This window comes from Giraffa tippelskirchi, chromosome 11 (genome assembly GCF_054371585.1).
Source record: "Giraffa tippelskirchi isolate mGirTip1 chromosome 11, T2T-mGirTip1v1.2.pri, whole genome shotgun sequence".
NCBI classification, from domain to species: Eukaryota; Metazoa; Chordata; class Mammalia; order Artiodactyla; family Giraffidae; genus Giraffa; species Giraffa tippelskirchi.
In genome coordinates, this window is record NC_137285.1 from 127,130,721 (window position 1) to 127,147,434 (window position 16,714).

General features: G+C 35.5%; 1 protein-coding gene across 50 annotated transcripts in view; it reads left to right on the plus strand.

Annotated features, from left to right (window-relative positions):
- Positions 1 to 16,714, plus strand: part of EMSY (EMSY transcriptional repressor, BRCA2 interacting) — an 82,974-nt gene that overhangs the window by 35,307 nt on the left and 30,953 nt on the right. For all 50 annotated transcript variants that reach the window (XM_081544300.1, XM_081544349.1, XM_081544301.1 and 47 more), the window contains 2 exons: positions 9,547 to 9,696; positions 12,403 to 12,573. In XM_081544300.1, the coding sequence (XP_081400426.1) occupies positions 9,547 to 9,696; positions 12,403 to 12,573 (321 nt within the window). The remainder of the gene's footprint in view (positions 1 to 9,546; positions 9,697 to 12,402; positions 12,574 to 16,714) is intronic.

Below are 16,714 nucleotides of genomic sequence, written 5' to 3' on the forward strand. Positions count from 1 at the left end.
CTGGAAGTTTGTACCATTTGGCCACTGCCTCACAGCTAGTATGAGGTATGGATAGTACAATTTATCAGTAGTCACAGAGAAATTGATCTCTTGTTTTCTTTTTGCCTGCAGTCTCTGTCAAGCTTTAGTTTCAATGGTATATGTGCTTTCAAGAAAGAATTGTAAAGTTTTCCTTTTCAAAATGCTCTGGAATTTTTTTTTAAAAAAGAGCTTTATTGAGAGAGAATTCACCTACCCTTCAATCCATTTATAGTACTATTTAATGGTAGGTAGTATATTCACTTCCTTGGTGGCTCAGATGGTAAAGAATCTGCCTGCTATGTAGGAGACCTGGGTTCAGTTGCTGGGTCAGAAAGATCCCTTGGAGAAGGGAATGGGTACCCACTCCAGTATTCTTGCTGGAGAATTCCATGGACAGAGGAGCCTGGTGGGCTACAGTCCATGGGGTCACAAAGAGTCGGACATGACTGAGCAGCTTTCACTCACTCTGTATGTTCACAGATATGTGCAACCATCATCACAGTTGATTTTTAGAATATTTTCATCACTTTCAAAAGAAGTCCTGCCATGACAACCTCCTAGCCTTAAGGAACCACTAATCTACTTTCTGTCTCTAGATTTCTATATTCCGGGTTTTTATGTGAATGCAGTCATTTAATGTGTGATCTTTTGTGACTGGCTTCTTTTACTTCACAATGATTTCAGGGTTTATTTATGAAATAGCATGTATTAGTATTTCATTCCTTCTTATGGCCAAATAATATTTTCACATTCTGTTTATCCTATTGTCCATTGATAACACTTGTTTGTCCCTGATTTTTTGATTCTGGTAACTGTAGTTTGTGTGAAGTGATATTTCATTGTGGTTTTGATTTGTGTTTCTCTGACGACTAATAGTGTTGAGCGTCTTTTCATGTGGTTATTGGCCCTTTTTATATCTACCTTGGAGAAATGTCTATTTATATCCTTTGCCATTTTTAAATTGAGTTATTTGTCTTTTTATTATTGAATTGAAAGTGGTTTTTTTTGCTATACATATTTTAGATATTAAGCCTTTATTAGATACATGAACTGCCAACATTTCCTCCCATTTTGTGGGTTGTTTTTTCATTTTCTTGATGTTTTTTGAAGCACAAGCGTCTTTAATTTTGGTGATGTACAGTTGATTTTTTTCTTGTGTTGCTTGTACTTTTGGTATCTTATTTAAGAATCTTTTGCCAGATCCTAGGTTATGAAGATTATGCTTATGTTTTTCCTAAGAGATTGGTAATTCTACCTCTTAAATTTATATCTTTGATCTATTTTGATTAATTTTGTAATGGTGTGAAGTAAGGATCCCACTTCATTCTTTGCATATTGAGCTTTGATTATCCCAATACCATTTTTTAGAAAGACTGTTCCCGCTCCATTCGGTGGTCTCAGTACCCTTGTGGAAAATCCACTGAAAACATGTATGACTTTATTTTGAGATTCTCAATTGTCTTCCATTATATGCCTGTCTCTGTGCTGATTTGATTACCATTGGTTTATATTAAGTTTTGAAATCAGGAAGTGTGAATATTCCTGTTCTGTTGTTTTTTAAAAGATGTTTTGGCTGTTCTGAGTCCCTTGCAATTCTGTATGAATTTTGAAATCAGCTTGTCAATTTCTACAAAGGAGAAAGCTGAAAATCTCATGGGTTTGCTTTGAATCTATGGATCAGCTGAGGAGTATTACCATCTTTATAATGTTAAATCTTCTGATCCATGAACATGGGATGTTTCTGTGTTTATTTAGATCTTTAATTTCTTTCAAAACTGTTGAAATGAATGGTTTTCAGTGTATTAACTTTACACTTTTGTTTATTTATTTTTAAGTATTTTATTTTTCTAGTTATTTGGGTTAGTGTAGAGATGCAACTGAATCTATTGATTTTACATCTGCAACTTAGCTAAACTCACTTTTAGTCCTAATAGTTTTTAGTGAATTCCTTACGATTTTCTATATGAATATCAAATCATCTGCAAATAGAGATAGTTTCTTCTGTTATAATCAGGATGCCTTGTGTTTCTTTTTCTTGCCTGATTTCCCTGACTAGAATGGTAAAATTGTGAATATAACTGGCAAGAGTGAATATCATTGCTTTGTCTCTAGCTCCTTCTATTCATAGAACTTCTTTCAGTGTCTGTTGCAAGGTGGTCGGTTAGCAACAAATACACTTCATTTTTAATTTATTTGGTAAAGACTATTTCATCTGCAATATTTGAAAGACAGCTTTGCTGAATATCAGATTCTTGGTTGACGGATTTTCTTTGACACTTTGAACACATATTTCTACTGCCTCCTGGCCTCCATTGTTTCCACTGAAAACTCAGTTTCAAACCTTGATGCAGTTCCCTTGTAAATGGAAAATTGTTGTTCTCTTGATGCTTTGAGGATTTCCTCCATGTCTTTGACTTTCAGCATTTTAAGTATGGTATGCCTGTTTGTGGATCTCTTCGTATTTATCTTCTTTAGTATTTGTCCAGCTTCCTGGATGTGTAAGTTACTGCTTTTCAATAAATTTGGGACATTTTCAGCCATTATTTCTTTGAATGTTCCCTTTTCTCTCTGTTCCTTCCTTTTTGTAGTTACATTACATATGTGTTGTGCACTTAATGGTGTTTCACATTTATGTTCATTTTTTTCATTCTTTTTTCTTTCTATTCTTCAGCTTGCATTATCTGTAACTGATCTATCTTTAAATTTGTTAATTCATTTTTCTGCCAGTTCAAATCTACTCTTAAACCCTTCTAGTGAATTTTTTATTTCAATTACTATACTTTTCAGCTTTACATTTTCCATTTGGTTCTTTTTGTAATTTCTGTTGCTTAATTAATATTCTTTATTTGATGCAACTTTGTTATCATACCTTCCTTTACTTCTGTAATCATGCTTTCCTCTAGTTCTGTGAACATATGTGTAATGGCTGTTTTGAAGCCTTTTTGTTGTTGTTAAATCTGACACGTGGTTGCTCTCACAGTTTCTGTTGACTGCTTTTTTTCCCCTGTGTGGGTCATATTTTCCTGTTTTTTTGCATGCCTCCTGATGTTTTTGTTGAAAACTGGACATTTTAGATATTTACATTGATATTTTAGATTGTATATAAAGATAATAGGCATTGTATGTTGTAACTGGGTACAGGTCTTCCTCTACCCTCATTTGTGATTTGTTACTGTTATTTGCATGGTTATTTGTTGTTTAGTGACTGGATCAATTATTTTGTTGAAGGTAACCTCCACTGTTGTTCCTTAGGGAGGTATAGCTCCAGGTATGCCCAGTCATTCTGAGGTGACGGTGGTATTGGTATGGCTCTTTCTTCTTTTTTCCTGACCACATACAGTTGTTAAACTTCACTAACTGATTTCTCTATTGTATCCAGCAATGCTCTGAAGCATAAGTTGCTCTACAAACTGTTGCAAATTGTGGCTTCTTTGAAGGAATAATTTCAAAGGTCTATTTTTGATACTTGTTCTGACCACAGGAGGGTTCCTCTCAGCTTCCTTAGTATTCGGCTCTCTTCTACAAACTATCTGGCGTATAGTGTATCTTAATTAAATCCATGATTCTACTTATGGAATTGCCTTTCATCACATCTTCCACTGTTTTGAGATACCCTTAGGCTTGAACTTCTCCACTGTTTTTCAGTTGCTAAGTGGAGTCCGACTCTGTGACCCCATGGACTGCAGCATGCCAGGCTTCCCTGTCCTTCACTATCTCCCGGAGTTTGTTGAAACTCATGTCCATTGAGTTGATGATGTCATCAAACCATCTCATCCTCTGTTGCCCTGTTGCAGGAATGGGAAACCCCTTCCAGAGCCCGAAAGTGGTCTCTTGTCTAACACTTGGAAATCAATTGTCCAAGGAGACACATGAGCTGACAAAGCAAGAGATTTTATTGGGAAAGGGGTTGCTTGGCAGAGGGCAGTAGGCTAAGGGAACCCAGGAGAAGTGCTTTGCCATGTGGCTTGCAGTCTCTGGTTTTATGGTGATGGGGTTAGCTTCCTGGTTGTCTTTGGCCAATCATTCTGACTCAGAGTCCTTCCTGGTGGTGCCAAGGATTGCTCAGCCAAGATGGATGCCAGCGAGAAGGATACTGGGAGGTAGTTGGACACATGGGGTCTCCTTTTGACCTTTCCCAAAGTCTTCTGATTAGTGGTGGCTTATTAGCTCCGTGTTCCTTGCGAGGACCTCCTGTCATAAAATAACTCAAACAGATGGTTACTATGGTGCCTGGCCAGGGTGAGTGATTTCAGTCAATGTGCTTCTCCTAACAGCCTTCTTCTCCTCCTTCCCTCAATCTTTCCCAGCATCAAGGTCTTTTCCAATGAGTTGGCTCTTCACATCATGTGACCAAAGGATTGGAACTTCAGCTTTAGTATCAGTCCTTCCAATGAATATTCAGGGTTGATTTCCTTTAGGATTGACTGATTTGATCTCCTTGCAATCCAAGGGACTCCCAAGAGTCTTCTCCAGCACCGCAGTTCAAAAGCATCAATTTTGTGGCACCCAGCCTTCTTTACGGTCCAACTCTCACATTCATAAATGACTACTGGAAAAACCATAGCTTTGATTGGACGGACCTTTGTTGGTGAAGTAATGTCCCTTTTTTTTAATACACTATCTAGGTTTATCAAAGCTTTTCTTCCAAGGAGCAAGCATCTTTTAATTTTATGACTTCAGTCACTGTCTGCAGTGATTTTGGAGCCTAAGAAAATAAAGTCTGTCACTGTTTCCATTGTTTGCCCATCTGTTTGCCATGAAGTGATGGGACTGGATGCCATGATCTTAGTTTTCTGAATGTTGAGTTTTAAGCTAGCTTTTTCACTCTCCTCTTTCACTTTCATCAAGAGGCTCTTTAGTTCTTCACTTTCTGCCATAAGGGTGGTGTCATCTGCATATCTGAGGTTATTGATATTTCTCCTGGCAATTTTGATTTCAACTTGAGCTTCATCCAGCCCCACATTTAGCATGATATACTCTGCATGTAAGTTAAATAAGCAGGGTGACAGTATACAGCCTTGACGTACTCCTTTCCCAATTTGGAACCAGTGTGTTGTTCCATGTGCAGTTCTAACTATTGCTTCTTGACCTGCATACAGATTTCTCAGGAGGCAGGTCAGGTGGTCTGATATTCCCATCTCTTTCAGAATTTTCCAGTTTGTTGTGATCCACACAGTCATAGGCTTTAGCATAGTCAATGAAGCAGAAGTAGGTGTTTTTCTGGAATTCCCTTGCTTTTTCTATGATCCAGTGGATATTGGCAGTTTGATCTCTGGTTCCTCTGCCTTTTCTAAATCCAGTTTGTACATCTGGGAGTTCTTGGTTCATGTACTATTGAAGCCTAGCTTGGAAGATTTTGAGCATTACTTTGCTAGCATGTGAAATGAGTGCAGTTGTGTGGCAGTTTGAACATTCTTTGGCATTGCCCTTCTTTGCAATTGGAATAAAAACTGACCTTTTCCAGTCCTGTGGCTACTGCTAAATTTTCCAAATTTGCTGGCATATTGAGTGAAGCACTTTCACAGCATCATCTTTTGGATTTGAAATAGCTCAGCTGGAATTCCATCACCTTTACTTGCTTTTTCGTATGCTACTTCCTAAGGCCTGTTTGACTTCACACTCTAGGGTGTCTGACTGTAGGTGAGTGATCACATCATCCTGGTTATCTGAGTCATTAAGACACTGTTTTGTATAGTTCTTCTCTGTATTCTTTCTATCTCTTCTTAATATCTTCTGCTTCTGTTAGGTCCATACCATTTCTGTCCTTTATTGTACCCATCTTTGCATGAAATGTTCCCTTGGTATCTAATTTTCTTGAAGAGATCTCTAGTCTTTTTCATCACATCCTCCACTGTTGTTGAGAGCACCCTTAGGTTTGAACTTCTCCATGCTCTGTTACAGATGAGTTCAGTTTCTCTGAGAAGAGGCTAGGGAGCTGTCTGTTTTAAGACCTGTTTTTATCCTCAGGCAGCTCTGGAACTCTGAGGGTAGGGTCATGGCAGGCTTCTCTCTGAATGTTACCCCTGCTCTATGAGCTGAGAGCACTCAGTGAAGTCAAGTGTGGGAGAGTGGGCAAGCAGCCTGAGATCCTCTCGGCTTGCTTTCCCCGGTGGTGGAGCCACTGTCTTACAAGCCAGAGCAGGAGAGGTCACAAGCCCAATATTCTCAGAGGCTTTTTGCCCAAGATAGAGCCATGGATTGGGGGCTGGGCAGAAGGAAGTAGCCACCTCTTAACTGCAGTGGCCTGTGACTTAGCAGTAGGTACCAGGGAGCAGGATGAGATAAGCTGAAGTCCTACTCCTCAGAAGAAAGCCCTCCAACTAGGAGCTGGAGAAGGAGGAAACCCTGTGCCCTTGACTGTGGCAGTCTGGAGGAGTCCTTGCTTCACCTGTAGGGAGGGATGAGGAGGAACAGGTCTTAGTTTAAATACTGTAGATCTCTCCTGTCTTACCAAATATTTGTATGTATTCTTGAATAGATGTTTTTCATTTGGTCTTGGGACTGTTACCAAAGCCTTTCATTGGTTGGTTTTATTTATTTATTTATTTAAAATCATTTTCACCAGTTTCATTGTCAGCAGAGCTCCTCCTGCTTTCTTGTCAGAAATCAATCTCTGCAATGGTTTTTGTCACTTGCTTATTTTAAATTGAGGTATAATTGACATATAACATATTATTAGTTTGAAGTGTATAACATAATGATTGATATATGCATATATTATGAAATGACCCCAATAAGTTTAATTAACATCCCTTAGCGCACATTTGGCTTCCCAGGTGGCTCAGTGGTAAAGAATCTGCCTGCCAGTATAGGAGACACAAAAGATGCAGGTTCCATCCGTGGGTTGGGACGATCCCCTGGAGAAGAAAACAGTAACCCACTCTAGTATTCTTGCCTGAAAAATCCCATGTAGAGAGGAGCCTGGTTGGCTACAGTCCATGTGGTCGCAAAATGTTGGACATAACTGAGCAATTGAGCACACCACACAGTTTGTTTTGTTTTGTTTTTTTTTGGTGATGTTAGGGCCAAAATCTTGGCTTTCTTTGCCCTCTGAAGCCAAATAAAAACATATGAAGACAGAGTTTGGAGGAATTAGAAAGGTGGCTTTAATCCTCAGCCAGCAGAGGGCAGAGGAACCTGGTAGGCTATAGTCCATGGGATCGCTAAGAGTTGGACACAACTGAGCAACTTCACTTTCACTTTTCACTTTCATGCATTGAAGGAAGTGGCAGCCCACTCCAGTGTTCTTGCCTGGAAAATCCCAGGGACGGGGGAGCCTGGTGGGCTGCCGTCTGTGGGGCTGCACAGAGTCGGACACAGCTGAAGTGACTTAGCAGCAGCAGCAGAGGGCGACACAACAGCCTCATGCCTCAAGAACTGTGCCTCCACTTCCTTCAGGAATCTAGGGGCTTATATAAGATGAGGGGTCGCAGTCAGGAGTCAATGATGAGGAAGAAAGGTGTAAGGATCTTGTATTCTTCCTCTTACATTGTTTCAAAAAAAATGATAGGGTGGCATCAGGTAACCCAGTAATTGAATCTGGCAGTTTGGTAGCCCTGTGGCCTTCTTTCTGTAGTGCAAAAAGAGAAGAACTATGAGGGATGGTCTATGAAGCGAGTGTTATAAAGGTGATCACCAGATAGAGGATATAATTCACACAGAGTCAAAGGATAATAGGTGCAAAATGTAGCTCATGTCAAGTTAGGGGGCAGAAAAGCAATCTTAGTTACAGACTAGAGATTAGGATTGATGCTTTTGAATTGCGGTGCTGGAGAAGACTCTTGAGAGTCCCTTGGACAGCAAGGAGATCAAACCAGTCAATCCTAAAAGAAATCAACCCTCAATATTCATTGGAAGGACTGATGCTAAAGCTCCAATCCTTTGGCCACCTGATGGGAAGAGCAGGCTCATTGGTAAAGACCTTGATGCTGGGAAAGATTGAGGGCAAGAGGAAAAGGGGCTGACAGAGGATGAGATGGTTGTATGGCATCACTGACTCAATGGACATGAGTTTGAGCAAACTCTAGGAAATAGTGAAGTACAGGGAAGCCTGGCATGCTGCAGTCCACGGGGTCGCAAATAGTCGAACATGACTGAGTGACTGAACAGCAACAACAGATTAGGAACAGTTAAAGTAAAAAGTAGGAATGATCAGGCCTGCTCACTGTTCTCTTTATCTTCTTTTTTCAGGAAAGGGAAAGAAAAAACTTAATTCCTCTTTTTTCCTGTTCACTGCAACAATGAGAGTAATGGTTTTAAAAGCATGGGAGTTATCTTCTTTATGTACCTTAAGCATTGTTGTAATTCATTAATGAGATAGTACTAGAAATCATTTTTCCCCTACAGCTTTATAGTTTATGATTTATTATAATCAGAATTTGTTTATACAGTAGTAATACTTTTTTTATTGAATCCTTGCTATGTATTAGGCAATTCACAATTTTCCCATAATTAATCTTCACAACAATCCTAGAAGGTATATATATTAATATTATCTTTATTTTATGAATGGAAAGCTGAGTCATAAAGATCATTAAATAATTTAACTAATTATGCCTAGATGTTATTATTTTAACTTATTTGTTGGGTATAAATATTTTATAATTATTTAAGGCTATTAAATAAATATATTTGTTTGCTACCTCATATCTTAACCTAAATCACCATCCAAAAAAGTAGTAAAAATTTTAGTTGTCTATTGAAGTATATTCTGTTCCATGAGTTATTTCAGTGAAATTTAGTGGGGAAGAAGTGCTACCAAAATTTTCCTTCCTTAGTTAGCAGCTGTTAGGACTTAAATTTATTGTTAGCATGAGAGATTTCTTTTAAATAGACATGAAATTTGGAAAGTCAATGTAACAGTAACATTTAAATAAATTTGAAAAATGTATAAAAAATATAATATCACCACCCAAATATTTTAATTTTATTTTTATATATTGTTTTCAAATTCTTGTCCACATGTATATTTTATGTAGGTTCAATAACAGCATATTCTTTACTTTTGACAAAGTGAGCTATTTAAATACTTTAAAATAAGTCAGTTTAAAAATAAAAGGTTCAAAAAGAAAATGTTCTTGCTTTTTGTACTCTTAAGAGGTTAGAAAAATCTTTGATAGAGTAGAGAATATATAAAAGCTACATTAACTTTTATTTTTGTCTTCTTATCCTAATCCTTTCATCCCAAGTATTTGCATGGAACACAGATTGTCTGTGAAAGTTAAGATCAATGGCTAATTTGGTTTGAAAGCTCTCATATGATGTAATCATAAATAAAAGTCAGTTTTCATTAAGAACTTGTTAAATGGTTTTTGTAGTATTTTAATTATATTCTTGAATCAAAGAAATTTGGAAAGATAGGAGTCTGAGGGATTAAAGTTAAAAGAGTATAATTCATCAGTATGAAAGAAAGCTTCTTTTTAGTCAAGACTCAGTAAATGTGTATAACTGCTGCCCTCTTGGGTTGATATAAAGCACGTTATTAAAAAGTAATTTGTATTGAGATTTATCTTTCTTCTTTCAAAGGTGTTAAAATCATCACACAACAAGTTCAGCCAAGTAAAATCTTACCCAAACCAGTGACAGCAACTCTGCCTACCAGTAGCAATTCCCCTATTATGGTGGTTAGCAGTAATGGTGCAATTATGACAACTAAACTGGTAACCACTCCTACTGGTAAGTTATCTTGAGCATCAGTCCATTCATTCATCATACTCACTGAGTAATTTCTCTGACCCAGTAATTTGCTTAACATTGGGAATATAGAAATTCAGGAGACAATTCTTCAAAGAGGGCTCTCTTGACTCTTCCCTCCTCCCAACTCAAATTAGCTCTCAGCTGTTGTCATGATTGTCTTCTTTTCTTTGGTAACACATACTACAATTTCTAATTACTTAGGTACTTTTTTGTCAATTTGCTTGATGTTAATCACTTTATTAGCTCATGAGCTCCATGAGGATAAGGGACCATGTCTGTTTTATTCAGAGCTGATCTGTAAGTAGGTGTTCAGTTAGGATTTGTTGAGTGAATGAAAACAGTCCCAGCCCAAGAAAATCTCACCCTGATGAGGCTGAGAGTCTTTGTTACATTGTTGTATGGTAAGTGTTGGTCTGACTAAGAGAAGCATTGGATGCCATTTTACCCAGTTATGAGAGCATCCAGACTATGGCCCAAGGAAGTGACAGTATAGAACAGTTTAAATAGTACCATCCTTTGTGACTTTGACTAGTTTAATTCCTCTCAGTCTTTTCCGTTGTCTATTTCAATGTGATCATAATACCTTTACTAAATCTGGTATGTTAAGTCCCCAGGAGAGTGCTTTACTAGCCATTACTATAATAGCCATTACTATAAATTAATGTTAGAGTTAGTATTATCCATTGCTGTTATTTTAAATTTGTGTAACTCTTACCAGACTCTTTGAAGAGGGCCAAATTTAGATGATGAGATTGTTGGATGGCATCACTGACTCAATGGACATGAGTTTGAGCAAACTCCAGGAGATAGTGAAGGACAGGGAAACCTGGCATCTTGTAGTCCATGGGGTTGCAAAGAGTCGGACATGACTTAGCAACTAAACAACAACAAATTTAGATGATAGAATCTGAAGAGTATAAAATAATTCCTTTCTCAAGTTAATAAGCTATCACCTATTGGCCATTATGTAAAAGTGTGTATAAACATTACCCTTAATCTCCCTTAGGCTTTAATGTCTCCATTTTCAGAGACAAAACAGAGACTTAATGTTAAGCAGCATCACACGGCCACACAGTCTATAAAAGACAGAACTGGAATTTGAATCCAGGTCTGTTTGACTCCCAAAACTTTTTTAAAAAAGGTTGTGATAAAATATAGATAACATGAAATTTATCATTTTCACCATTTTTAAGTGTACAGTTCATTGGCATTAAGTACATTAATGTTGTTTTGCAACCATTACAACCATCTAGCTCCAGAACTTTTTTTGTCTTCCCAAACTGAAACTCTCCCCATTAAACAATAACTCTCCATTCCCACCTTCTTCCAGTCCCTGACAACTGCCATTCTATAATACTTAATCTTCTTGCAAAGCCTATGCCTTAAAAACACTGTTTTTCTTGTATTGAATCTATCATTCTTCACCCAAAACTTTTCTCCATTTGGTACAAAGATATGATTCCTTATGTTAGGGAAAGGTAGAGAAAAATAATGTATGCTTATGTATCTATATTAGACTAAGTATTTCTGCAAAGTTTAAAACAAAAGCTAAAGTTGAAATATTTTCCAGTTATAATTAATTCAAGCTATGTATCTTCATAGCATATTTATTTTGTACTAGATTTATTTTTCTGATTTAGATGTATGTTTGTAATCAATTTAAACTAATTCTACTTAATGTTCCTCCGCTTCTTCCTTTTTTTGGGAAGTGATTGTATTTTAAAATGGTAAATACTAACTGGATAAAACCAATTTTAGGGAGGTTTTGAAAATGATTATTGCAGTGACTTCTGAACCTAATTATGAAAAAAATGTTTTCAGTTGAAGAAAGTGTTACCTGAATTATCTTCTTTCTCCCCAAAACTAACTGTTCTTAGGATCAGTTTTAGAAACTTAGGAATAGTGTTTCTGAGTTAACAGATGTGTAAGAAGCTACAGTAGGCTAATCTGGTTAATTTTTAGTTCCTGTTTGGAGCAAGAAAAAGTCCTAGAAATAGTGGAGAAGAGTGTAAAATCTTTTGAGAGATATGAAGAAAAATATTCTAACAGGTCAGTTAAAGTTGAGGAAATATGTAAATAGTGAATTTTCTCGGTAAAAAAATATTCCTGGAAACTCTTGGCAGCTACAACTTTAATCTCTAGTAAAATGATGGAATAACTCTTTAATGATAGAAATGTATTTAGAGGGTAGCAGAGTACAAAACAGTAAGAGTTTATAAAGTTTTAGGAAAACAATATACTGCCTTATTTGCAGAGTGCTGAAATTGGGTTTGGCACTGAGACAGCATAAAACAGATGCAGAGACCTTGAAATCTATAACAGAAATATCTAAAATGCTCTGGCAGGAAAGATGATTAAATTTAAGTTTGTTTTGGCACCAAGCTAGTGGAAGAAGGGTAGTAGAAGAAGGGAACAGAGTTAGTTATACTTTTTCTTGAGGTTAGTAATTTGATGCAACACATCACAAAATTTTATGTGTAAAGTTAATTCAAATTGAGTTGGCTGTAGTTCTTGCTATGTGCATTGAAAACTGGCTGTAAATTGTTACTTAATGGCTTGACACCTTGAAATTCCATTTTCAAGTTGAAGCAATGTAGATTACATTGAATTACAGTTAAACTGTATAAATTGTCATTCTTCTAAAAGTGATGACAAGTTTTTTTCTTGGCTTTTCCCTTTTTATAGGCACACAGGCAACCTATACTCGGCCAACAGTGAGCCCATCTATAGGTCGGATGGCTGCAACCCCTGGAGCTGCAACCTACGTGAAAACTACCAGTGGTAGCATTATTACAGTAGTACCCAAATCATTAGCTACCTTGGGGGGCAAGATAATTAGCAGTAATATAGTTTCTGGTAGGTATATCTGAAATATGTTAAAGGTATAGGTGACCAATAAGGGGAAAAAACATTTCACTGTCAAAGGATACTGTTTGATCTCAGTTTTCTGCTTAGGAATCTAGAACTTTGTTTTTAGTCCTTATGTCTAGTGATTAAGTATAGTTTTTTAGTTCCAGTATAAAATCTTTACATGTTAAGCTTTTGAGAGTTTTAAAATAGAAAGGACATTTAGTTGCTCTTAATCAGAATGGAAGGATTATAGTTTACATTTGCATAGAGATGTTTCATTTACAAAACATTGTCCCATCTATCAATTCATTTCTACCTCAAAACTCTGAAATAGTTGGTATCATCTCCAGTTTATAGCTATAGATGTGTTTTACATTTTGAGAGATGAACTTGACTTGTACAAAGCCACATAAACTAGACAGTGAAAGAACTAGTATTTATTTGTCTAAATATGTTTGCGGGATCATAATCTCCTAGTTTCAATTACTAATGTCACTTTAGCTTATTAAAAATAAAAATACTTGAATATTTTTATTTGCTTTTCACCATTTATATTGGCTATTTACTTTTTAAAAATATTTAACTCAGATAATGAAAGCTAATATTTATTGGTATTTTAGAACCTTACCTGGTTTTTAATGGCTAATTTATTCCTGCAATATTTGAGTTGTGTACCCTGAAGTGGAATGTTAACATGGTATCTATTTTCATTGATTATTATTTTTTAATTAAAATGATGTGAATAATCTCTGACCAGGCAAGCCCTGTGGACTTTTACTGTCACCATTTTTGTAGAGTAGCTGTATTTTGTATGCCCCCGGTGAATTGTTCTGACATTTTAAAGTGAAGGAATTGAAGTTCCTGGCAGTAATATGATGTTGCTGATAACTCAAGGAGTGAAAAAAAAACAAGGCAGGACGTGGTATTGGCATAAAGCTCTATATTTAAAGCTGCTAATTTTGGCTCTACTTTTTAAGTGTAAGTGAGAAACTTTGATGTTTGCCAAACTAAGGAGGGTGAAACCAGTTGGGCAAGAATCATCATACTCCAGCTTTTAAGAGGATATTTTAAATAACACAGTTAAAACTCAGATTGTAATTTATTACCTGACAATATCTTTAAATAGTATAGAGCACAGACTTAAACATTTTTCAAAAAGTAATCATGTTTTTTATTAGTATATAACTTTTTATGACCATAGGGTATTTCTTTACTTAGGTATAAGTTCTTAATACCATATAGCTTGAAGGAATGTTGTGAAGCCTCTTGTTTTCAAACCTTATTTATGATTTAGCTGCTTTGTGTGAGGTTAGAGCGGGATACACAAGCACATTTTCCTAGAAGCAAAGAGGCAGTGAGGTATATACCCTACACTTGGAAACATATCATCTACCTTTGTTCTAAAATATAAAGTAACTGGTTTATATTGCTATTTAGTTGCTATTTCAAGTGTATAGATATATAGAGGAAGAGTTCTTAAACTTTTTCAGCACTGTAGGATATAATGGACTCAGAGTTGAAATAGCTTTATTCATTGCATGGAGCTCATTTTGCCTCTACCTCTACTTCGCTATTTGACACTTTCATTCTAAAGAACTTCTCTCATTTCTGAGTGCTTTAAGCTAATCCTTATGTTACGTGTCAGTGTTTCTTCTTATATTCTTGTTCCATGATACTGAGATTATTGGTCAGTTTATTTAATTTTCAGTCCCTATCTTTTCACAGTAAACCAACAAGCCAGGTTGAATGAATTTAGACAGTTTTCTATCTTCATCCATGATCAGATGCTGGATGCTAGAGTCAATGCCCTCACCACCCCCACAACAAAAAAGAAATACTTTTCTTAAAATACACTCATACATCTGGCTTCACCCCCACAACAAAAAAGAAATACTTTTCTTAAAATACACTCATACATCTGGCTTTAAGAATAGAAGGCTTTAAAAAAAAATAATACTTTTTTGTTTATTGTGGGGAATTTGGAAAATACAGAACGGTATACAAAGAAAACTAAAAACCTATAATTTTTGACATCTAGGGAAATAATCTGTGTATATTTCTGTTTATTCCTTTTTCTATTTAGATTTCTATTTAGATTTAAATGTTTTTGTGCATATATGTCTATTTTAAAAATTAAATTTAGATCTATATAATCAGTTTTAATCTTTTTTCATATAATAATATCATTTTGTCATTCCGTTAAATGTATTTTGATACCTCACACCCCAGATTAATGACTATACAATATTATCTCCTATAATGCACCATAATTTAACTGTTTATTCATTGCTTAATGTTTTAGGTTACTTAACAGTTTTTTTCTCATTGATAATCCTCTGAAGAAATTATTATACATAAATTATTATATGAAATTCTGATTTCCTTTGTATAATATCCTGGAAGGCAAATTCATTCTTCCAAAGTACTTTCTAGAAAGATCAAGTTTTTATTTTTATTAAAATAAGCAGTTAAGTTGAAGGCATGACTTTTTTGCAGTTATTTAATTTATATCTTATGCAGTCAAATATTTACTTATATGTATATATATATATAGAGAGAGAATTATCAGATATGTAAGTCTATTGGTGAGCTTTGTTGAAGGTTGGTTGAAAAATCGTGTCTATTTCATGCAGAAGATGGATCCTTTAGAGGTAAACTCATTATCTTGAATCTAAGGACATTATGAGAACCTGTGACAATGGCAGGACTTGATTTTGATTCCCCTTATCTTTAGTACAATGTCCAGGCAAGGGGCTAGTGTTTGTATATTAGTTCATTCATTCATTTATTTGCTCATTCTTTGAGCAGAGTAACATATAAAAAATTACCCCCAAAACCAAAATTGCCAGAGTGATTTAAGAATGAGTGAATAATAAAATCTAGGCCAATTAATTTGTGTTCTTTAGGCCTACATTCCATAATGCTCAAAGTTTTACAGGCATCTTATTTTTGAATAGGAATCTCTGGAATGCATCAGTGTCATAGCCTATGATCCAAATGTGATTCACAGTTACTTGCACCTATTGTATTTTGACTCTTTATAAGTAAAGACTGTATGTCTAGGTGAGTTCTCTAATATACTGTGAGCTAGATGTGGGGTTGGGTGCTGTGATATGCAGTGATGTACACAAGGGACATTCTGTGCCCTACAGAATGCTAAACAAGTGAACTTTATACATTCTCTTGTAACATGAGAATTATAGGCTGAATACTCTGAAAGCATAGAGGAAGACTTTTTTTTAATGAGTAATACTTCTTCAATATAGTAGATATCACCTGAGATACAAAAATATACTATTAGAATTTTAAATTTTCATAATTTGATAGTTCTAGTTATAAATCGTATTCTATCTTAATATAATGCTTTTCCTTATGTTATGCCTTTTTCTTCAGTTTTCTAACACCTCACGTCCCATTTTGTTAAGCTAGTGAACTTGGTTTGCAGCTGTCTCAAAATTGATACATCTGTAATAGAAAGGATTTGATATTTTCATAGTTATAAAGATAATTCATTTGTTAAGTAAGTTTTGTCAAAAATGTGAACCTTATACTTTGCTATAAAGTTAAAGCTTGGTTTACATTTCCTTGAGCTAGTATTTAATGCTTACTTTCTAAAAACACGTTTTTATTAACCAAATATTTGGTGAGGGAACATTGTCAGAGAAGGCATCATAGTCAATCACATATGAGGATTGGAGTTAATAAGAGTTAAAGTTGATATAAGTAAATAATAGGCAGCTTGGGTTTTGTGGCTTTTAACAGCTTACTATTCACAAGACCACAGATAAAGGAAAAAATATTTGTGAAACTGGCCCATGGACAAAAGTGCTTTTTTACGTAACCTGAGCATATTACCTCAAACTGATGAGGTATTAGATAATGGCAAGTGTATTATATTGTAACAAGATTGCCAAAAATTGACACATAACTAGAACATTCTTAATATTATCAATCTTATTTTTAAAACGAGTAGAGAATGCTAAGGTTTCCCAGTAGAAAAGAATAAAATTTTAATTTTTCTTCTCAAGAGTGTATTAATCAGTCATGTATTTAATGTGTATCCATTCTGTGCTTAGTCATTTGATAAATGATGTGCAAGCCTGTAGAAGAAAAATATGACTTGACTGTTTGCATAGCCAGAGGAAAT